General features: G+C 42.1%; 3 protein-coding genes, 1 long non-coding RNA gene and 1 other non-coding gene across 5 annotated transcripts in view; 2 read left to right on the top strand and 3 right to left on the bottom strand.

Moving 5' to 3' along the window:
• The window catches only part of LOC132954360 (uncharacterized), a 128,286-nt gene that overhangs the window by 14,973 nt on the left and 89,839 nt on the right, over positions 1 to 23,474 (top strand). The window lies entirely within an intron of this gene.
• Positions 1,315 to 6,572, top strand: s1pr5a (sphingosine-1-phosphate receptor 5a). Its single transcript, XM_061026444.1, has 2 exons — positions 1,315 to 1,455; positions 2,232 to 6,572. Exon 2 carries the CDS (start codon positions 2,486 to 2,488, stop codon positions 3,689 to 3,691), a length of 1,206 nt encoding a protein of 401 aa, XP_060882427.1. The 5' UTR covers positions 1,315 to 1,455; positions 2,232 to 2,485; the 3' UTR covers positions 3,692 to 6,572.
• Positions 8,780 to 11,411, bottom strand: spc24 (SPC24 component of NDC80 kinetochore complex). Its single transcript, XM_061027007.1, has 6 exons — positions 11,364 to 11,411; positions 10,062 to 10,238; positions 9,501 to 9,645; positions 9,271 to 9,375; positions 9,112 to 9,188; positions 8,780 to 9,025 (listed from the first exon to the last, which is right to left on the bottom strand). Exons 2-6 carry the CDS (start codon positions 10,225 to 10,227, stop codon positions 8,919 to 8,921), a joined length of 600 nt encoding a protein of 199 aa, XP_060882990.1. The 5' UTR covers positions 10,228 to 10,238; positions 11,364 to 11,411; the 3' UTR covers positions 8,780 to 8,918.
• On the bottom strand, positions 12,190 to 21,862 carry kri1 (KRI1 homolog). Its single transcript, XM_061026508.1, has 18 exons — positions 21,669 to 21,862; positions 21,460 to 21,533; positions 19,436 to 19,538; positions 19,081 to 19,180; positions 18,915 to 18,969; positions 18,789 to 18,838; positions 18,600 to 18,708; positions 18,440 to 18,517; positions 17,642 to 17,751; positions 16,927 to 17,155; positions 16,667 to 16,837; positions 15,247 to 15,319; positions 14,633 to 14,757; positions 14,388 to 14,550; positions 13,849 to 13,979; positions 13,176 to 13,240; positions 12,986 to 13,081; positions 12,190 to 12,882 (listed from the first exon to the last, which is right to left on the bottom strand). Exons 1-18 carry the CDS (start codon positions 21,751 to 21,753, stop codon positions 12,384 to 12,386), a joined length of 2,316 nt encoding a protein of 771 aa, XP_060882491.1. The 5' UTR covers positions 21,754 to 21,862; the 3' UTR covers positions 12,190 to 12,383.
• LOC132954760 (Z30 small nucleolar RNA) lies at positions 13,612 to 13,708 on the bottom strand. Its single transcript, XR_009665851.1, has one exon. It is a non-coding gene; the product is annotated as a Z30 small nucleolar RNA (small nucleolar RNA).

Below are 23,474 nucleotides of genomic sequence, written 5' to 3'. Positions count from 1 at the left end.
TATCCCTCTCCTTTCGAGGCACAATGAGGCAGCTTCCTGTTTAGAGAAGGCCGAGTCCTGCCTCCACTCCTCCACCCTCGCCCTTACGTAATTCTCCACTTTGGTCTGCCAGCACCGAGTGAAAACAAGACGGTGATATTTATTCTACAAATGTCGCCTAAAAGTGGAAAGAAGGCGTACATTCTGAGCTGCAATTAATAATTCTGAGTGTTTTAAACGAAGGACAACTGAGAGTTATCGCTTTTATTCAGAGTATTTAAAAGTCCTGACGTCTGTCTTTAGAGAGGAAACAGGACTTTAGATGATGCATTTGCTGTAAAGAAAATGAAGGTTTTTAAAAGTAAGAGCTCAGAGATAATTACAAGTGAAGCTTCTGCTGCAAAGTCAAGCGGTTAAAATGTTGAAATACCAAATATTTGCACTCTTAAAACTCTGAATTTATTACTCGAGGAGAGTTTTTATATGTCGTCTTGCGCAACATTTTGATGAGTTCTTATAATTACCACAAACAAATAATTATTCAGAGTTTTTAAACTTTGCAACACAAGTCATTTAAGGGGAAAAGGGGAAATTTAAACAGCATGTTGCCCCAAAAAAGAGGACGTTTTTAATGTGTGGGCTTGAAGATAATTACAAATGCTGTCAAGTGAAGCTCTTCAAATGTTGAAATACAGAATATTTAATGTATTTAATAATCTGGATTTACTTTTACATGAGCAAATGATTATTCAGGGTATTTTGATGTTGCAACAGATGCTATCTGAGGGGTAAAAGAGGGATGTTTAAATGGCATGTTTGCACCCCAAAAAGGGAGTTTTTGATGTGTGGGCTCAAAGATAATTACAGATGAAGCAGATCTTTGGGGAGTTATTTTCTGAAATGTGGGATTTCTGGAGTGCAAAACAGACCCAGCTGCTCCACTCTCACAAATTACTATTTTTCCACTGACAAATTAACCTGTGGTTTTTTAAAGATTTCAGTGTGATGTTTCTCTTTTCCTTGACTCTGGGAGGGAGCTAGAGGTTCCCACGTAATCTGACAAACCTGAAGAGCAACATGTGGACGTAATTACAACTTTCAAAGCATATTAAATACACAAACGGATGAGGAGGAATAATAGACAAGTGTGCACCTCAGGGCAAACTGATAGAGCTCAAATCTCACTTTCTTCCTGTTTGAAGGACAAACACGCGAGCATTATCTGTCATCGAGCTCTAATCCTCCTGAGGGCAAATCAGAAACTAACTCGAGGGGTCAGACGAAGGAGGGAGGGAGGGGGGGGGGGGGGGGGGGGGGGAATCGTTGAAGGGCAAACCCAACCCACTGCTGCGTGTTGAGTCCTGCCCCGCTCCGTTCTCACTTCACACTCTCATGTCGCTGTGGTGCAGAGACCCACCGAGTCCGAGTCCTCTCCACCTCTGCTCAAAGACTCACTGGATATTTACGTGTTTACAGGTGCGTGGGGGAAACTTTACAATGTTACTTTTTTTTAAACAAATGTGGTTCGTGCAGGTGCGTGAAATGTGTGTTTGCCTCTCCGTTAAAAAAACCCCAACATTTATCGTAACTTTAATGGATGCAGCGCCACTTTTAACTCCAATGTTTGACTTTATTCTGTTCATATTCCTTCTGATTATTTTTTACTGCATGCGACTAGATGAATCGTAAAGAAATCACACAGAAACATGATCAAAGGAGACGTCTGCGTGAGTTAAATGAGCCGGTTTGCACTTTTAAAGCCGTGCGTAAATACGCACAGAAATGCGTAAAAATGATAAACACAATCAGGAATATTTCATTTATTTCTGTTTGGACATTTCGGCGTTGCAGTTGATATAACACAGAATATAAGCATGAAGAAGAAGCCTTTAGGAAATGCATTTATCAAATATTTTGCGTGTTCGTTTTAGCAGTTTAACACCATTTTTATAATGTTTTAAAACACGTGTTTGAATATTTATAAGATGGAATAAAACGCAACAAATGTTCAGATTGAATCCCGGTTTAAACTTTGTATTTTATTTCTTATTAACCCTCTTTAATGTCTAATTCTTGAAACGCTCATATGTTTGACTCTGGAGGCTTCACTCTCATCTCTCATGTAGATATATTCGATATTATGTGTTTGCATCTTGATGGATTTAAAAATGTTTATTGATTAAACACTAGACTTCCTCTATTAAATCCTCCAGTTTTCCACATTAACTTGTTTCTCCTCTGTTTCGTTGAAGGTTCGCGCTCATCGCCCTCTAGTGGTCAAGCAGGGGATTGAACAGATGTGATTTTTGGAAGACAATAATCACAGGAAGCTTCTTCACAGCAGCAGAAGGAACATTTTGTCTTTTATTTTTGTTAAAGTTTTTAAGACTAAGATGCATCGTCAGAGGACTAAATGACGCCTTCTCTGTGGATCTAATTCATTTCAAAGGTGATTTAAAAAAAAGGAAGAAGTAACTTTTTTCTGGAAGCACTAAATTAAAAAAAAATGTCCACAGAGTCTTTACAAGCCGCCTACGCTGCCATGGCTCCGTCCGCCGTCCCGCTGCCTCCCTCCACAGGAAACCTGCTCCGGATGTTCCGCGCGTACCAGAGCAACGCGGTCATCATCGAGCACTACAACTACACGGGCAAGCTGAAGGAGAACAAATACAAAGACGGGCTCACCCCGGAGGGCATCGTCTTCCTGCTCGTCTGCCTCCTCATAGTCCTCGAGAACGCCGTGGTGCTCGTGGCGATCTGGAAGAACAAGAAGTTCCATTTGCCGATGTACTACCTGCTGGGAAATCTGACTTTGTCCGACCTGCTGGCGGGTTTCACCTACATGGTCAACATCATCATGTCGGGCGCCAACACCTTAAACATGACCCCGGTGATGTGGTTCCTCAGGGAGGGGGGCGTGTTCATCATGCTGGCGGCGTCCGTCATCAGCCTGCTCGCCATCGCCATCGAGCGCCACGTCACCATGGTGAGGATGAAGCCGTACCAGGGGGACAAACAGGGCCGGATGTTCGCTCTGATCGGGGCGAGCTGGGTTCTGTCGGTGCTCCTCGGGATCCTCCCGGTCCTGGGCTGGAACTGCATCGGCCAGCTGGACCGCTGCTCCACCGTCCTCCCGCTCTACGCCAAGAGCTACGTCCTCTTCTGCATCACCGTCTTCAGCGCCATCCTCATGTCCATCGTGGTGCTCTACGTGCGCATCTTCCGCATCGTCAAGTCCAACACGCAGCGCCTCGCCTCGGTCCCCCAGCGCAAGGGCCTCTACAGGAAGTCGCAGAAGTACATGGCGCTGCTGAAGACGGTCACCATCGTCCTGGGCGTCTTCATCGCCTGCTGGCTGCCGCTCTTCGTCTTCCTGCTGCTGGACTTCTGCTGCCCAGCCAAGAGCTGCGCCGTGCTCTTCAAGGCCGACTACGTCCTGGGCGTGGCCATGCTGAACTCCCTCCTGAACCCGATCATCTACACGCTGACCAGCAAGGACATGAGGCGGGCGATCCTCCGGCTGCTGTGCCGGCGCTGCCTGCTCACCAAAGACGGCCAGGTGAAGAAGATCGGGATGCCCTTCCTCGAGTGCAGCACGAGTAAGATGGACGCCCCCTCGCACAGACTGGAGGGGCTGGAGACCACGGTGTCCTCGGGGAACTTCACCCCCTCCACCATCAAGGCCATTTACCCCCAAATGTCCAAAACGTGACACGGGCAACTCGCCCAACAAACTGAGAGCGAACACTCTGTTGGTGTTTCTCCAGTCGCAGAACGTTTCCTGTCGCACTCGGGCAAAGTTTTGGGTTTTAACCTTCAATAAGCTCGACGCAGTGACGGATATAAAAACAGAAAAACCTCGGGCACAGACGTGAAGTCCCCCCTTAACCCTCGCCTACATCTGAACCAAACTCCTGACACAAAATGGCGTCAAACGGCACGACAGTTTCAGCTGTTTCATCTTTTATAGTTTTGTGTCTTTGTGTTGTTATTCTGTCACCGTCTATCATCTTTAACCCTCATGCATCATCATGGACATCTTTGTCCATTTGGTCAAATGTTTCCTCTTCATCTGGTCATCATTTTGTCTGTTAGTGCATATGGCACACATTTTTGTAAGAAAGACTCTCTCTCGACATTTTTTGGAATGCACATTTTATTTTTTTTAATAGATCAATAGAACACTGAGAAACATGTTTACTACCCTCAGAAGTCACTAAGGACAAAAATGTCCACTTACAAAAAACTGATATAAAAATAGAACAGATTGATATTTTTTTCTACTTTTTTTGGCATACATCTCTTAAACAACTCCAGCCCTGCTCAAAACTATCAAACATTCAATCATATTTAGGAATTTAACCCTTTAAATGCCAGAATCATGTAATCAAACTGGCATTTAAAGGGTTAAAGGGTTTAAATCTGATGCTACACAAAAACTAACAATGCATCAAAGTCAATATTTTGGATAATCTTTGACATATCCAAGACTGATTTTAAAAAAATCCCCCAGCCAGCAAATATTTGTTTTATGGAAAATAACTTTTTGTGTTTTTTTTCTTAAATAACAACAATAACATCAAGTAATCAAACTGGCATTTAAAGGGTTAAATTCCTAAAACTGATTGAATATTTGATAGTTTTGAGCAGGTCTGAAGTTGTTTAAGAGATTTATGCAGAAAAAAGTAGAAAAAAATATCAATCCATTCTATTTTTATAGCAGTTTTTTGGCATGGACATTTTTGTCCTTAATGACTTAAGAGGGTCTTAAATTAAACTGATGCCTGAGGGTTAAGCTCGTCTTCGTGGTCATTTTGCGTGGTTTTAAGTCCATGTGAGGTCGTGCACGTCTCTTTGAAGTCCTCTCGTGCATCTTTTATGGGATATTTTAACTGCTTGACATTTTTAGCGTCTCTTTGTGTCTCTTTGTCTTCCTGTTGCATCTCCAGGATTTTGTTGCGTCTCTTTAAATATTTTTTTAATCAGTTTTTAGTAGTTTTGTGACTTGTCCCTCTCTGTCTCTCTTTGGAGTCGTTTAGTGAAAGTTTTGGTTTCCTTGCATGTCTTTGTAGCTGTTTGGTGTCTTTTTGTCTTCACAGCTGTTTGGTGTCTTTTTGTCTTCACAGCTGTTTGGTGTCTTTTTGTCTTCACCTCGCGTCTCTTTGAGGTTCTTTTTGAGCATCTCTGTTCCTCAGTTTTTACATCTCTTGTGGTAGTTTTGCATCTTACCCGTGTCTCTTTGTCTCGGTGTTTCATGTCTTTGCAGATTGTTCTGTGTCTCTGTCTCATCTCTGTGCAACCCTTTGTGGTCATTTTGCATCGCTGCTGTTGTTCGGAGTCTTTTGAAACCTCTGTGGTGATTTGATTTGTTGCCAGTTTCTTTAAGGTCATGATGTGACGGAGCTACATGTGTAGTTTCTCTTTTAGGTTTCTTCTGTTGTTAGTTTGTGTCGGGTTGCGGTCAGGGGTACCGGGCCGGAAGTTGGCAAAGACTCTGCAACATCTGAAACAACATTAATTTTCAACATCACAGCGTTGCATTTGTGTCGGGAGTTTGCATGTTTTTTGAATGTGCAGCGTTTCTGAGTATGCTGCTTGTTTTTCTAAACGTTCGTCGTCGAGCCTTTGACTCCTTCCGGCCTCCGTAAGGGGAGGCGGAGTCTGTGCACTAGAGTTTTCTGTGCATCTTTTCTAAATCTTAAACCGTGAAAGACTAAATGTGCCTCTATAGCGTTTAGTGTCCTGTGGAAGAAAAAAAAACGCATCTCATGTTTTTTTAAGACCCTGATAATCAGACCACTTCTTGTCGGAGTTTATGCGTTTCCTCAAAGAACGAAATTGAATTTAAAAAATGTGCAAACAATTAGGACACGAGGATAAATCTCATGCAGCCCAGCGGCAGATTTATCCTCCTCCTGTCCTCTCCCTGTGAAGCGTATAATAATATGTTGTTACAAACACGGAGCATCCACACCCAAAAAGCTGCAGCCAAAACCATGTAATTTCTGCCATGTGAGTTTTGGTCAGCTGCATTGTGGGTAGAGGTCTCCTCGCTGGAGATGAGAGGCTCAGCGGCACTGAGGACGCGTCACAGCCCGGGGAGAGGGGGCGGGGTTTGAGCCGAGCGGTTTGCAGCTTTGGAGGTCCTTTTGACAGATGTAGCAACACTTGATGAATGAGGAGCAGCAATTAAACCCGACAGGCGATGTTCTCTGACGTCTTATCGGTTTAACGAGCTCGAGTGATTCTCCACGGCTCGGGGGACAAAACGTCTCGAGCTGCAGAGCTTTCGATGTGGAGAGAGTTCATCTTTCATTCCTGTGGAAAAAAAAAGAGCCGATATCAAACTCCTCAAAGTCCGGACGACTGAGAGTGAGAAATTTGGGAAATTAAATCAAAGGACAGTTTATCCATGAGATATGTTGTACATAAATGTAAAGATAAATAAAATCTATTTACTGATTTTTTTTTAGCTACCTTGTAAATATAAATATTATCTTTTCTGAGCTGCAGTTTGTAAAAAAAAAACCTCACTTAAATTATGCTGCCAGTTTTATATGTGCACTGAATAAAAAACATGTGAATGAAGTTTACACAGAGGTGTGTTTGTCAGTTACTTCCTGATCTACTCTCATGCATACACTGTGACGTCCCCCGTCTGTTCCTGCAGGGGGCGCTGGAGTCCCATCGATGGCGGTCTCCATGCTGGAAATGCTGTCTCAGTCTAACTTTCAGTCAACCTAACGACAGGCTGAGAGCTGGAGCTGAGGCGGGTTTTAAACCTCCTGACAAACCGTTACACCACGCCCACCTGTCAATCAGGTCAGCTACACGCCTTATTGTGAATAACTCTTATCCTTCATCAAATCAAAACTGATGAGTCATCAAAACATTCACCCCCCGTACAGTGTGTGTCCATCGAGACATGAGCTAATCACACCTATTTGGTTTTTTGAACCAGGCTGTAAACATGTTAATCTCTGCTGTAAAAACAGGCTTTTTAGAATGGGTGTGTATGTGACTTCCTGTGCTTCTGCAGCCAGCCTCTAGTGGACACTCCAGGAACTGCAGGATGTTACACTTCAGCATCGACCTCATTTTTCAACATCGGAAGTTACCGCTTGGTTTCACGTGTCAGAAATGTTGCCGAGAAGTTTTCTATCTCTGATACAGTTTAAAATGTATCTGCTTAATATGAAAATAAAAAGATCTAAATGTCTGTAAAGTAGTATCATCGCACTAGAGCTATTAAACCTTAAAAACTCATTAATTAAGATTTGGTTAAATGCCTTCAAATTAAATTCAAACACTGTTATAACTCTCACTCATTTCATGAAACACGATCAAGTCTGAGGTTTTAGATTAAGAGGGTTTTTTAGGAGTTTTACAACAAAATAAATAAAAACCTAAACCTCAAAACATCAAATAGAGAGTGATGATAGATTCACACAAAGACACCACATCTCTGTGTGAGCCACGTGTCAACCGCTGATATTTGGTGTGTGTGTGTGTGTGTGTGTGTCAGAGATGCACATGACGCTGCAGAAAGAAACATCCCGACAGACGCTGTGTTTACCGTAAGGAAACCACACGGCGCTGCGTGGTTCTTCTCGGTGATCAAACCTGGTGATTAGGAGCTGGAGGTGTCATCCTGCACGCTCTGAACCGACCACGACGCTCACACTGTGAGGGCACGATGGGGCTTTACGAAGGAGGTAGAGGTTTCACTTCTCGGTAAAGCAGGCCCTACATTTACACACACACACACACACACAAGTGCAGTGCAGAGACTCAGTGTGGGCAGAATGAACGTCACCTGCAGCGACCTTAGACCCGACTCTAATTCATTCTATCTGCAAGGTCTAGTCCATCCATCCATTATCTATACAGCTCAGTTCCCCTGTCATCATGTCATTGGGTGAGAGATGGGGTTCATCCTTTATCTGGCCAGCCAATCACAGGTTCTGATATATAGCAACAAATAACCAGCACCACTCACATTCACACCTACGGACAATTCAGAGTCTCCAGTTAACCTAACGAGCACATGTTTGGACTGTGGGAGGAAGCTGGAGTACCCAGAGAGAGGTCTAAAACTAAAATAGATCTGCAGCGACATCTAGTGGCCAACACAACACCCAGCCTCGTCTACAAACAAACAGTAACATTCCCAAACACTAATGAACCTGACCTGGGCTGCACATGGACTGTGAGCACACTCACATTATTTATGTATTTATGTCACTCCTGAAATGTGATTTTCAATGCAGCTGTTTTAATGTTTGTCTTTTGAGTGTGATGAGAGGATCTCTGAGCTTGTAATGCAAGACACATTTCTGTGCAAACAGACAATAAAGTCTTATCTTATCTTATAGCAACAAAAAGTATTCTAGAGTCCTTCTATCCCTTTTTCTTTCTGACCACATTTCTTTATTCTTCCCTGGATTTTGTTTTTGTTCAGTTTTTGGCAAAGTTCAATCACAGAGGGGGAGCTGGCAGACGCACACATATTGGATATCAACCAAACCAGTCCACTACTGAGTAAATTCCGTATTCTGCACACAAAACTAGGGATGCAGCCTCTAGTGGACACTCAGGGAACTGCAGGATTTTGCACTTCAGCCTCTTTTTTTAACATCGGAGGTTGCCACTTGGTTAAATATGAAATGTTTGTTTTGTTATGTCTCGTCTCGTGGTATGAAATCTTGATGAGCTTTTTGTTGTTGTTGATGTGTTGAATAGAAATCATTATTTTGTGTTTTTTTGAATCCATGTTACTGAAATACCACCAGAGAACCACTTCTTAACCAAATGTGAGAAATTTAATTAGAAAAACAATAAAAGTGTCAAAGAGAAGAAAAGGAAACAAACACGTTCACAGACTAACATAAATATTTTACACAGCACCGTGGACTTCACCACCACCACCATCCGTCAATCTACCATTCGGCGCTGACGAAGCCCCACAGCTGGTCGCTGACGTCGCTCCGAGATCGCACAGACGTGTCGATGTTGATGGGCGTGGCTAAATCTGCACCGTAATGAACTGCGAGAGGAGAGAACACACTGAGCATCGAGCGCCACAAAAACACACGATACACATAAAAACATGACGACAGAGGAGAACTGTACCTCCTTTCAAGACGCCGGGTTGTGTGTTGTATTCCCACTTGATCTTTGTTATCAGGTAGTACACCTGAGACACGTACCTGTGGCAGACGGGAGAGTGATTTAATAATCCCTGAGGGGAAATCTACATTCTGTTCTGAGGGATGAAGTCGGAGTACTCACACAGCTGAGGGGATGACCTCGGTGGTGTCTTCATCCACCTCGTTCTGTAGATTCTGAAGCTCGTGTTCAGCGGTCCTCAGACTCTCAAACTCTCTCTGCAGGAATCTGAGCAAGGATTAAGGAAGCTGACAGACAGGAGGGTAAAACCAATCCAGACCAATCCAGACCGGGTTCATTCATGACGGAGAATTGTTTAACGTTTCGTCATCATATGCACTTTTAAAAGATACTGCAGCTCGGACTCTGTGATCTGGCTCTTGGCCGTGCACTTCTTCAGCTGCTCCTCCAGACTGTCCAGCTCCATCTCGCGGTGCTTTTTCTCCTCCTCCATGTCGAGCAGCCTCTGACCCGCGCTCTCCTCGACCTGAGCCACATCTGGGGACGAGGAACATCTGCTTTATTTACACGACGTGTGAAATGTCTTCAATCCAATTTAAATCATTCTGATTGGAGATTCACACTTCACTGTTTAAAAGGACGCTAAATAAAGTCATGCAATTCATCTGACGCACGCAGAGCTGTTCCTGCCTGAAATAGCAGCAGAAGAAGAAGCTGTTCCTTCCTGTTAAGATACATAAAAGTGTGACAAATGGATCTCTGCTCTTAGGAACACAAGGTAGGCTATGGGCTCAAGTTTTTCTCCGTAGTGAGATCCATTTCAAGCAGAACTCAAACCCTGCTGTGTGTTTATTCCCCATTTTTATTTCATTTCTGGCATGGACGCCAGAAACCCTGAAATCATAAACCGGGTGAAGGTGATGTTCACTGGATGAACGGTGTTCTAAACTTACCTTTTAAAATCTGTGTCACAATCTTTTTGGTCTCTACGTGTTGGTCAAAAAGAGCCTTATGTTCAACTTTCACTCGGCTCAGTTGCTCCAGCTGCCCGCTGTTGATGAACGCCACCAAGGCCTCGGCCGTCTCCTCCAAGTCCTGAAATTTGTTCCCTTGAGCCATCGTGGTGAGACTGTGAAGAAAAAGAAAGCGAAGAGATTCAACACAAAATGATGTTTTGGTGCTGAGTGAGAGGCACAAGATTAAAATACATATCTGACGAGTATATTTCAACTTCATGCTTTTAATAAATCTAAATAAAAAGACGTGTGTAGGACGCTGTTACGGCTGTGTGTTTCCCTGTGCTGTGTGTTCCTTCTCCACTTCCTGTTGTCTCCAGCCCAGGTGAAGCCACTATTGAACAACAAGGCACACCTGGCCTCAGAGCTTAAAAGGCTGGCTGCAGAAAGTGATGCATTCTGTTGTTGGGACTGCTGTGCCTCTCAGTCAGGGATTGTCTGTTGTTAAGTTACTTTCTAATTTGATCTGTGTCATGAGATGACGAGATGAGATTCAACTTTATTGTCATTACACATATACAAGTATAGAGTAACGAAATGAGGTTTGGCATCTCACCTGAAGTGCAATAAGCAGAAAGTGCAAGAATCTGTGCTATGTACAGTAATTACAAAGTTTACAGATGTAGATTAAAAAAAAGTGAATTATTGGGTATATATGGCTGGATTAATGGGATGCTATAAATATAAATAAATGCTATAAATATAAATATATTTTAGGATTATAATATACAGATTAAGGTGCAGTGAGCATGCTATACTAAATTATCATTAAGTTTAAGTAATTGTAATAAATCCCTTTGTTTTGACTTTTGTTAAGGTGTTTAGTGTCTTTTAATGGGTCAATGTGCGTAACAACACTTTACGTCTAACAACAACACTTTACGTCTAACAACAACAGAAGCTGTCACCAGTTAACACGGTAACTCGTTAACCCATAACACCGCACTGGGGAAAACATTTTTTATTAAATGTATTAATTATTTTTAAAACTGCTCCTCACTATATTATATTCTTTACTATCTAAACATCAGCTTTAAAACATTTACAGTGACTTTAGTCTCCATTATTTGTTTATTTGTTTACTTTGTAGTTAAACGAAGCAAACGTTAAACTCTAAAATACGACAGTGACTCAAATGTAACACAACACTGTTGACTCAACTACATGTGTCGTTGTAACTATGTTTGTAAAATAATTTTGATCAAAGATGTGTAGGTTAGAGGGCAAAAAGCGACTTACCGGACAGTTTCTTTTTTCCGGGATTCAAAAACAGACCGCGCTTCACTTCTTCTTCTTCGTTGGTGTTTGGCGGAAATTCAGCAGCAGCTTCCGCGCATATCGCCACCTACAGTACAGGACTGAAATAGCATCGACGACCAAACTGCTTAATGCCAAGTACTGTGAACACTTAATCAGTTAAATACTTTAAATCTCAATAACAGCGATCCTCTATGTCAAAACTGCTAACATGTTTAAATGTAATTAATTCTCCCTACATATTTATCAGAATATATTTGCTTATCAACGGTCGGCTTCATTTAAACCGAGCTAACGGTTCAATCTCCTGACCGGAAACATCAAATTACGGTGTTTTTTTGGGGTTCTTACCGTTTTACCGGAGTTATTTTTGTATTATTATTTATTTGTCAATTTTATTTCATTCAAAGAAACAATGATGTTAAGAAAAACAAACGAAAAATCTCAAATTTTGGAGCAGAAAGAAGACTAATCTTATAATATCTGCCCCTCTTTCACAAAACAAAACAGAACACTTAATTCAAAAACAATTTAAACACTAGGCAAGGTTAGCAACACTAGGAAAACGTTTCTTTACAGTATTGTTCGTTGTTTTAGGCTGCAGAGGCACGCCAACCTAATATACGATTGGCGACTATAAAAAACAAAAATGCTGGAAAAATGTTCACGTACAATAGACGTATAAAACATGGAACCACTGTGCCTTCAAATTAAGTAAAAATATGTAAAGTAAATGAACACTCACCTGTTTGAATCTGATGGATAATAAGCAAGAAAACTACGATAAAAAACTGGAAAAGTTCAGGAATGATTTATGAATAATAAAAGTTTATTACAGTCGTTGTGAAATCTTAAACACATGAATGTAGAAGAGAAAACATTTCAGCATGTCATCTTATTTAGAATAGTATAAACATGAATCAAACGTTTTCTTTATTTGATGTTTTTCATGATGAAAACATTTAATAATCAGACTATAAAACTCTTTGTATTGTTCTGATCTCAGAGCCGGCCGCTCTCTTTGTTTTTCTGCTTCTCTTTCTTCTCCTGAGCTTTTCGTCTCGTTCGTCCGAGCTGTCTGAAGAACAGTCTCTTGGGGTTCAGACCGTACGCCTTCAGTCTCGACCGGCTGAACTCCCGCCCGCCTATTTTCACCCCGGTTCTTTTGACGCCTTGCCATCCTGGATACTGAGGCTTGTTCCTGACCCACGGCGGGACCTCGTTCCTGATTTTCACCTTTTTGGTTTTATCTGCAGTTTCCTCGGCAGTGACCGCCTCCTGGGGTTCTTCATCTGCTTTCATCTTCTTACTCACGGGAACCAGAACCTCCTCCTCGTCGTTGTCTTCCCCGTCCTGAGCGAGAGTCTCTCTTGTAGAGTCCGGGTCGGACGCCGCAGCGTCTCCGTCCTCCGCTCCTGGGATTTCTTTCTCAGCGTTCTTCACACGATCTCTTCGCTTCTTTCCCACTTTGGTCTTAACATCTGCAGCCTCTTTGTCCTCCCTGTAGAGAACAATCACAGACGTGTTAAAGACCATACATTAATCACTGATGGTGTAATACATGATTCTGATTGGCCGTGTCGCTGGGTGTCATTTTTACTCACTCAGAATACACAGAGCTCAGGATCTCTCTCTTCCTCTTTTCATTCTGGGCTTTGATTTTATAATTCTTCAGATCACTCATCTCCTCCTTTTCAGACCTAAAAAAACAAAAACAAAACGATGTGTCATTAAACCACCGGAGACAACCGAACAGGCGTTCACACTTTTTAAATGAGGGGGCGGAGCCTCTACCTGAACATGCACGTCTTCTTCAGAGAGCACCAGCTGTTCAGCTCCTTATCGTTAGCTTCTAAAATCTGAAAAAAGGGAAAGAAGAAGAGTCATTCATCAGTTTAAGTCAACAACGTTATCGTTTCTGGAACATCAGAGTCGACTGAGTTTAAACTAGAGGTCGACCGATCTGAACAGATAAACATCGACTGTGAAAATTACAATCTCTGACTTCAGTGTTGATTGTCTGTTACTCCTGTGACATCTAGCCAATCAGATCGTGTTGTGGGCGGGACATAAGGTGAAACAGAGTGGAACCTGCAGAGGAGCCAAAGTAGCACACTCTTTAATTTAAATCAGTGAAATAAAACGCTGATTCAGGGAATCGGCTGAATTTTGACCTCTTATTTCGGTCGCCCCCGGAGTTTAAACACTTCCCACGAGCTGCCGGTGTGATCTGCTCAGAGAGAAGATTAAAGTGAGATCACTTCCTGGTCAGAGTTCTCCCCGGAGAGAAAACAATACCAGGTCAGAACAGATCCTCATCACTGCAGCATCGTTCACCAGCAGCCAGTCGGCCGACGTCATCAAACCGTCCTCAGGATCAGGAGCGTACACTCGCTGGTGTACAACAGTTTCCAAAGAGGGCGGGGCTTAACACATAGTTAAAATCTAAAAGGGCTTTGGTCCTCACCTCGTTGGTGCTCAGGCCGAAGTCGTTGGGCAGAACTTGTCTGTAACGGAACCGGCACGGGAGGTCGTCGATGATGTCCTCGTAGTCCAGCTTGTAGTACTCGTCCAGGTACTGCTCGAAGGACTTCTCCTCTGAAACAAAAAACATTTAAAAAACTATTTTACTGAGGTGCAGTGGTTACAGCGCGCGCCCCATGTATGGAGGCAGTAGTCCTCCAAGCGGGCGGCCTGGGTTCAAATCCAGCCTGTGGCTCCTTTCCCGCATGTCATTCCTCTCTATCCACTGTCCTATCTCTACAATAAAGAGGCACAAAAATAAATCTAATAAAAAAATAAAATACGATTTTAACGGTGATTCTCATTTTAATTCTGTTTTTTGATAGAATTTTTTTTGTCTTGAGTGGATACGAGACTAAAGATTTAAGACGTCCACTGAGCCGCAGACACATTTTGAAATTCTACTCGTGTATTTTTATTTTTCAAGTTTTCTTGGTTCTTTCATTTCAGCTGAGTTCCACACACACACACACACACACTCACGTGGATCGAAGACGGGTTTCTCCTTGGTGATGGCCTCAGCAAAGTGAGACTTCTTCCTCCTCTTGCCCGTCTGCGGCAGATCGTCCTTCTTCATCTTCTTCCTCTCCTTCTTCTTCTTCTTCTTGGAGGCCGTCTGCAGGCTGGGGTCGAAGTCTGCGTCCATCTGTGTGGAGAAGACGACGTGTCAGTCAAACGTCTTCCTGTTGACGAGGACCAATCACACGACTGGAAGTCACAATACTCACGACGAAGTTATCGTCTTCGCAGTGCGGCCCCGAGGCGTCGTAGTCCTCGCCGTCGAGCTCTTCCTCTTCACCGCCGTCGTCGTCCTCTCCTTTCTCTCCGGTCCACGTGTCCCAGTTCCAGTGATCTGTGACAAACACGACTTTCATTACAAAACAACGAACAGGACGGACATTACCGTGTGTGTGTGTGTACGCGTGTGTGTGTGTGTGTGTGTGTACACGCATATCTGTCTGTGTGTGTGGAGCTCTCACTTAGCCGTGCTACCACAACACCGAAACACAAAAACGATGTCTCTGACCTGAACTCTGTGTGTGTGTGTGTGGAGCTCTGAGTGTGTGTGTGTGTGTGTGTGTGTGGAGCTCTGAGTGTGTGTGTGTGTGTGTGTGTGGAGCTCTGAGTGTGTGTGTGTGTGTGTGTGTGTGTAGCTCTGAGTGTGTGTGTGTGTGTGTGTGTGTGTGTGTGTGTGTGTGTAGCTCTGAGTGTGTGTGTGTGTGTGTGTGTGTGTGTGTGTGTAGCTCTGAGTGTGTGTGTGTGTGTAGCTCTGAGTGTTTGTTTGTTTGAATACGTTCTGTTAACTTCTTTTCTTAAATAAAACGTAAAGTTCGAGTCTTACCTTCGATTTCATCATCATCAAACTGAGGTTTCTCTTCTTCTCCTCCTCCGTAATATTCGTCCCCAAAGAACTTCTGGAAACAGGAAACAGACGCAGCAGAAGATGAGCTTCAGCTTTATCACCAGCATGGAGCTCATCAGACTAACACAGCACACCTGAGGAAGGTGTGTCTACTGATGACACAACAATCAAGTCATCTGATTGGACAAGAGGAGCTGAGGAGTGTGTGACATCACAGGGACTTAAAGCTGTCTGCATCACCATCATCACCATCTTTATCATCATCACCATCATCATCACCATCATCATCATCTTCATCACCATCATCATCATCATCACCATCATCATCACCATCATCATCACCACCATCTTCATCATCATCATCACCATCATCATCTTCATCACCATCATCACCATCTTTATCATCATCACCATCATCATCATCATCATCATCATCTTCATCATCATCATCATCATCTTCATCACCATCATCATCATCATCATCACCACCATCTTCATCATCATCATCATCACCATCATCATCATCACCATCTTCATCATCACCAGCATCATCACCACCATCTTCATCATCATCTTCATCACCATCATCATCATCATCATCACCATCACCACCACCATCATCATCATCATCACCATCATCACCACCACCACCATCATCTTCATCACCTCCATCAGGAGTTCAGATTAGTTTAACGAGCAGCAGGATTTTAAACATTTAATATTTCTGCTGATTGTAATTATTGAGAATTATTGTGTGTGTGTGTGTGTCAGAGTGTGTGTGTGTGTGTGTGTGTGTGTGTGTGTGTGTGTGTGTGTCAGAGTGTGTGTGTGTGTGTGTGTGTGTGTGTGTGTGTCAGAGTGTGTGTGTGTGTGTGTCAGAGTGTGTGTGTGTGTGTGTGTGTGTGTCAGTGTGTGTCAGTGTGTGTGTGTGTGTGTGTGTGTGTGTCAGAGTGTGTGTGTGTGTGTGTGTGTGTGTGTGTGTGTGTCAGAGTGTGTGTGTGTGTGTGTGTGTGTGTGTGTGTGTGTCAGAGTGTGTGTGTGTGTGTGTGTGTGTGTGTCAGAGTGTGTGTGTGTGTGTGTGTCAGAGTGTGTGTGTGTGTGTGTGTGTGTGTGTGTGTCAGAGTGTGTGTGTGTGTGTGTGTGTGTGTGTGTGTGTGTGTGTGTGTGTGTGTGTGTCAGAGTGTGTGTGTGTGTGTGTGTGTGTGTTTGTGAAGGAGTGTGTGTGTATTTTTTAGGAGTGTGTGTGTTTGTGTTGGACTGTGTGTGTGTGTGTGTGTGTGTGTGTGTGTGTGTGTTTGTGTTGGACTGTGTGTGTGTGTGTGTGTGTGTGTGTGTGTGTGTGTGTGTGTGTGTGTGTGTGTGTGTGTGTGTGTGTGTGTGTGCGCGTTGTCATGGCGACCTTCATGAGCTGCTCGTGTTGCTGAGGATCAAAGTCTCCCTCGAGGTCGTCCTGACTGAAGGCGAGCTGCTCGTTCCCCGTCAGCTCCTGAAGCTTCTTCAGCTTCTCCATGATCTCGTTCCTCTTCAGGTTCTTCAGCGTCTTCAGCTGCTCGCGCTTCTGCTCTTTCTCCTGAAACACACCGCCGCCGGATCCATGAGGCGAGGAACGAACACACACACACACTGATTGGATCTTATTTATTTAACCCTTTAACGTACCTTCTGCTTCCTGTCCTTCACTTCTGCTCTCTTGCGTTTCCTGCTCTCGTCTTTGGAGCGTACAGACGTGGCGATGTTACGCGGGTACGTTTTGACCTCCTGCGCGTCGGGCTCTTCGAAGCGGAAGTTGTAGCTTCTCTCAAAGTCGTCCTGACGCTCCAGGAACGTCTCGCCTTCCTCTTCAGAGTCCTCCACGTCGTCCTGGATCACCTCGTCGTAGGTCGGGATCCTTCATGAAGCAGGAACATTTATTTCAAATCTTCAGCGTCATGTGGCTTTAAGAACCGAGCTGCACGATGCCGCAACACAGAGCGCTGCGTCGTCGTTGACAACAATATAACGCCATCACCACATCGATATGAACGCTCAAACTAACTGTAACTGTATTTTATACCTGCTGCATTCATAGCTGCGCTGTATTTATAGCTGAACTGTTTATCTTTTTATCTTTATCTCTGTTGTTTCTTAAAGTCCTCCCGTGGACAGGTGTTGCAAATTAGCATTTTGCTATAAACACTAAGAGCAGTGCATCTGGAACTTGTGCATGGTTAAATGTTACAGAACCAATGTTACTGTCCATGTTAAATAAATAAATAAATGAATAAAATAAAGAGGTGGTGACACTTTAGCCACAGTCTGTGTGGTTAATCCTTCCATATAACATCGTGCAGCCTTTAAAAAAAAATAAAAATGGTCTAAACAGGAAGCTACAAACCGGTCTTCTTCATGGTCTTCTTCCAGGTATGCTTTGTTGAGGACGTAGTCTCTGAGGAAACGCTCCTTCTCGTCCAGCTCCGGGTCGTTCCAGTAATCTCTCAGGTATTTCTGTCCCAGCAAAACAAGTTTTTTTAACTTCAAAACGTAAACAAGAATTTCTAAATAAATGTTCTTATTAGAGAAAATAAAGGTGCATTCATTTTCTTCTGCTTTAAAGTCTTTATATGTGATTTTTTGATCCAGCAGATGTCGCCCTTGAGCACCAGCATGAAACCAAAACAACTAGCGCTGCATTGTTGTGTTAGCATGCTAATGCTAGCGATCTTTATTCTGCTCGTATCTTCACACTGCATGTAAATTTACCTGAAATGAGCGTGATCTAGAAACACAGTTAAGCAGTGAGTACAGTATGTTATTCTTCTTTTCTCTAGTCCCTCAATTAAACAACTTTTATACACGAGGGGAGGAGTCAGCCGGCCGTCCCGGCGATGTAAACAAAGTGAAGATAGGACTCTGAAAACTCTGAAAACATCACAGACAGTGGGACTCGGGTGTTACACCCATTGTAGACAGTCATGACTCACAGAGTTATTTTCAGAGGAGATACTTGATTTCTATATTTAAGAGTGAAAAATAAAATCACATATTAAGACTTTAAAGTTTAGAAAGGATGAAATTGTGCCATTGATTTTTTTTAATGAAAAGAAATCAAAGTGACAGAACCACAAGACGTCCTTTGGTTCTCAGCACTCAGCTTAAGGCCAGACTCAAGCCGCTTTGCCCCCCCCACACTCACCATGTCCTTCACCTCCTCGGGGCCCTCGACCTCCGCCTGACCTTTCAGCCAGTCCACATAGTCTGATTCTTCTTTATCCTACAAACACACACAGATGAGTTTATCCAGCTTATGGACGTCTCTTTTTCCAAACAGGAAGTCAGCCGTCTCAGCGCCACACCTTCTCATCCTGCGTTTTGATCCTCCTGATCAGCAGCTGGGGTTCTTTCTCTCCCTCGTTGCCTTCCTTCTCCTCCTCGTCGTCGCTGTCCTGGACGAACTTACGGAAGCTGAAAAGTGATTTTTTATTAGCGTCAGTCAGTTTGTCTTCTTCTTTGTTTTCTGAACCTTCAGGTTGTTTGAGTCTCACCTTTCCTTCAGCTCCCTCTGCTCCTGCATGTAGCTCGGGGAGGCAGCTCGCTGTGAAGGGAAACAAAGATTAATAAAAACATCTCACACATTGTTGAGAGTTGAATTCTTTGTTAACACTTTTTACCTCTCGTCTCCTCATCGCCTCCTCGTCATCACTCTCCTCGTCGTCTTCATATTTTCTGTTGAAGTGAAATAAATCGATCGTAGGATGATAATCACACGTCATATATTTATCCAACATGTTTTTAAACAGCTTCATGCAGGACTCCAGTCATCAGCTGCTCGCTCACCCTTCTCGTTCCAGAATGACTTTACGCTCGTAGTCCTTCAGGTACATCGGCTTCACGCCTTTCTTGGAGGTGGAAGGTGTCTCCTCGCTGGTGGACGCCCCTGAAAGAAAGACCATTAGACGTGGTGTTTAAATAAAGGCACTTTCATCGGCCTCACACAGGTCGCCATGTGGTGGACAGTGAAGCTTCAGTGTTTAGCCAGCTCTGCATCAGTCTGTCACTTTACACATTTCACTGATTGCTCATTTAATGTCAGGTATGAAGGCGTCTGGGGGCTGGATTGTGACTGCACACACCATAATTAATCTCTGATTGTTGTCACTTATCAACAAGTCCAACAAACAACAACAATCACCTTCTGAGTAGAACTTGGCATCAGTCTCATAAATCTTCGGGTCCTTCTTCTTCAGCAGAGATAATGTTCTGTAGAAATCTCTCTCAATCTCCGGGTCCAGCTCCTGTAAAGGCAGACAAATAAATAAATAAATACACGTGTCAAAGGGATGTTACTGTGCTTATACTGTATATTACTTATATACAGTATAAAGATATATATATTTCATATTTAAACTTTAGCCTGAGCTGCATATATCAAACTGTATATTTGCACACTTTACTGTTTTTTTATAATAATTCTTTATTTATCTATCATACTATGCAGAGCTAGTATTTTGTACTGTTGTCTATGAGTAACAGCTACTTATGAACATGGACCATCTATACCACTTTTTTATCCTGGCTATGTATTGTGGGCTCATGTTTTTTGTATGTGTTTGTATGTATATATGTGTTGTGTGTTTGTATGTATATATGTGTTGTGTTGTGTGTTTGTATATATGTGTTGTGTGTTTGTATGTATATATGTGTTGTGTTGTGTGTTTGTATGTATATACGTGTTGTGTTGTGTGTATGTATATGTGTTGTGTGTTTGTATGTATATATGTGTTGTGTGTATGTATATATGTGTTGTGTGTATGTATATACGTGTTGTGTTGTGTGTATGTATATGTGTTGTGTGTTTGTATGTATATATGTGTTGTGTGTATGTATATATGTGTTGTGTTGTGTGTTTGTATGTATATATGTGTTGTGTGTGTATGTATATATGTGTTGTGTGTATGTATATATGTGTTGTGTGTATGTATATATGTGTTGTGTGTTTGTATGTATATATGTGTTGTGTTGTGTGTTTGTATGTATATATGTGTTGTGTGTGTATGTATATATGTGTTGTGTGTATGTATGTATATATGTGTTGTGTGTTTGTATGTATATATGTGTTGTGTTGTGTGTTTGTATGTATATATGTGTTGTGTGTTTGTATGTATATATGTGTTGTGTGTTTGTATGTATATATGTGTTGTGTTGTGTGTTTGTATGTATGTATATATGTGTTGTGTTGTGTGTTTGTATGTATGTATATATGTGTTGTGTGTGTGTATGTATATATGTGTTGTGTGTTTGTATGTATATATGTGTTGTGTGTGTGTATGTATATATGTGTTGTGTGTTTGTATGTATATATGTGTTGTGTGTTTGTATGTATATATGTGTTTGTATGTATATATGTGTTGTGTGTTTGTATGTATATATGTGTTTGTATGTATATATGTGTTGTGTGTTTGTATGTATATATGTGTTGTGTGTGTGTATGTATATATGTGTTGTGTGTTTGTATGTATATATGTGTTGTGTGTTTGTATGTATATATGTGTTGTGTGTGTGTATGTATATATGTGTTGTGTGTTTGTATGTATATATGTGTTGTGTGTTTGTATGTATATATGTGTTTGTATGTATATATGTGTTGTGTGTTTGTATGTATATATGTGTTTGTATGTATATATGTGTTGTGTGTTTGTATGTATATATGTGTTGTGTGTTTGTATGTATATATGTGTTGTGTGTTTATGTATATATGTGTTGTGTGTTTGTATGCTGGTTGCTGGAACACCTACATTTCTCTGCTGGGATGAATAAAGTATATCTTATCTTATCTTATATGTTCCTTGTCTGTGCGTGGTGCTTTTGTCTGTATTTAAATGTGCTATATGTTACACATTTTTATTTTATGTCTGTGTGCTTCTTTATCAATTGCTTCCATGTGTTATGTTTTAACTAACACTTGTGTTGTTTTATTTGTTATGCTTATGTGTTTTTGTGTTTATGTTCTTGTGCTGCATTTTCCTGTTTGCTTTTTAATGTTTTCTTAAATGTCATCAACCTGCCAGGGACTGCAGATGAAAATTAGCCTGTATGTCTAAATCTGGCACATTTACATGTGTGACTTCGTTGCTCTTGTTAATTAATGTGCGTTGTCCCTTTTAAATAAAGAAATCTAAAAAAAGATGTTGTTCTGTTAGAGATGGAGATGCTCACCACTTCACTGTCATCAGAGCTGGACTCATCTTCAGAGTCACTCTCATCCGCCTGGTCTCCGTATTTATCCTTCACTGCACACACACACACACACACACACACACACACACATATATTACACACAGTAAATACGTTTTAAGCCGGCCACGCTTTCCCCACGTTATGGTGTTAGCATCATATGTTAGCATCGTTAGCAGCGTCACACTCACGTCTCTGCAGTTCTTCTTTCTGTCGGTATTTATCATATTTCTGAGCGAACTTGGAGTTTATTTTAAATTCCGATTTGCCCGCCATAGTGTCGATGAAGAATATAACTTTGTGTTTTCGTTGTTCCTACAGAGAAGTCATCCCAGCTGCTCCATGCGCGTGTGCGTAAAAGCTGGACCACGTGGTTTCCGGTGCATACGTCATAGATGACGCGGTTTCCCCTCTAGAGGGCGCGCTGGCACCAAGTTGCCGAAAACAGGTTTTCTAAGTTGCTGTCGTGTTGCTCAACTATTTACCTGGAAAATGAGAACAACTGTACAGTTTGTGATAAACACACCGAATCAACAGAACATGTGTTTCATTAACTTATGTTTAAGTGTCTTTAAAGATATTTTTACGAGTAATTATCTTCTATATTTACCAAATAATATAATCAACAAAACGAAATGTGATTTGTAATATGTTTAGGAGAGATTGTGGCTTTTTATTCTTGATTTATTTTAAGGAAACAAAAAGATTCATAAGCACACATGTTGCTATTTGTCAAGTATTAGAGAAGACTAACAACAACCCTTAGATACCCAGAATAAAAAACTTAAATATATCAATCTGTCTAAGTATTTAAAAAAGAAACTGAAGCTTAGTGAATACACAGCTTAAGTAAAATTATCAGGCTGGTCATATTGTATGTAACAAGGGGCAATCTCAGGTGTTGACAAAGGAAGACGATGCTGAAGTGCAAAATCCTGCAGTTCCTGGAGTGTCCACTAGAGGCTGGCTGCAGAAGCACAGGAAGTCACATACACACCCATTCAAAAAAGTCTGTTTTTACAGCAGAGATTAACATGTTTACAGCCTGGTTCAAAAAACCAAATAGGTGTGATTAGCTCATGTCTCGATGGACACACACTGTACGGGGGGTGAATGTTTTGATGACTCATCAGTTTTGATTTGATGAAGGATAAGAGTTATTCATAATAAGGTGTGTAGCTGACCTGATTGACAGGTGGGCGCGGTGTAACGGTTTGTCAGGAGGTTTAAAACCTAAAGCTTCTTTGATTAAATATTGTGTTAGTCATGCTGTTGTCCGGTGAGTGGCGTGAGCCCCCACTGATCTGACTCTGATCAAAGGTCAGTGATGGTCCAGTGACTGTACACCTGACTTGTTGATTTTATCGATGTAGGATCAGGTGAGAGGCAGTGTGGAAGCCTCACACTTTGGGGTCATTGCGTCCCAAACACAGAATTTTAGGAACTTGCACAGAAATGTCATCTGAATGCATGATGTAAACTTCTGACTCACAAGTGGAATAAATGTTATGTTTACAAACGGAGAAGCGGGTCGTTCTTTGAGCTGAACACAACATTTTTTGGAGTAAAAAAATCACATTTTCCATTTATCTGTGGGAGTAACTGGAACAAGACGGCCCTACGTACTTGACCTTTTCAGCAAAATCAATGATTAATCACGTCGAAGAATTCAGATCCACCTTTTCTTTGAAGCACAGATTTTTTTTCTGCAGTCTGCAAACAAAAAGCAAATGTACCGCAGGATGCTGGAGGCTTAATATCTGCTTTAAGGAGTGTTTAAATTTAAACCGATGGGAATGTCATACATGGTGGTTTATACACAGGATCATATGTTCCTAAAAAGGAGATCTAAAAGTGAAGCATGAACTTTGTTTCTTCACCTGTTTGCCTTTAGATGTGTCACTGCATCTCTTCTTGTTATCAGCTCAACATTTCCGTTCTTCGTCAGCCTTGACCTCTGCACGTGGGAGGGTTGACCACAGATTATAAGAGTCAAA

This window comes from Labrus mixtus, chromosome 20 (assembly GCF_963584025.1).
Source record: "Labrus mixtus chromosome 20, fLabMix1.1, whole genome shotgun sequence".
Lineage (NCBI taxonomy): Eukaryota > Metazoa > Chordata > Actinopteri > Labriformes > Labridae > Labrus > Labrus mixtus.
The sequence above is the reverse complement of the archived record's forward strand: the minus strand, read 5'-3'. Positions and strand labels throughout refer to the sequence as shown.

Coding starts and splice junctions, on each gene's coding strand:
- s1pr5a (XM_061026444.1), top strand. CDS start 2,486: ATGTCCACAGAGTCTTTACAAGCCGCCTACGCTGCCATGGCTCCGTCC.
- spc24 (XM_061027007.1), bottom strand. CDS start 10,227: ATGGCTCAAGGGAACAAATTTCAGGACTTGGAGGAGACGGCCGAGGCC. Junction 9,646..10,061: donor TGTGACACAGATTTTAAAAG/GTAAGTTTAGAA, acceptor CCTCGTCCCCAG/ATGTGGCTCAGGTCGAGGAG. Junction 9,026..9,111: donor ACCCGGCGTCTTGAAAGGAG/GTACAGTTCTCC, acceptor CTCCTCTCGCAG/TTCATTACGGTGCAGATTTA.
- kri1 (XM_061026508.1), bottom strand. CDS start 21,753: ATGGCGGGCAAATCGGAATTTAAAATAAACTCCAAGTTCGCTCAGAAA. Junction 16,838..16,926: donor TGAAGGACAGGAAGCAGAAG/GTACGTTAAAGG, acceptor GGTGTGTTTCAG/GAGAAAGAGCAGAAGCGCGA. Junction 13,082..13,175: donor AAGAAGACGTGCATGTTCAG/GTAGAGGCTCCG, acceptor TTGTTTTTTTAG/GTCTGAAAAGGAGGAGATGA.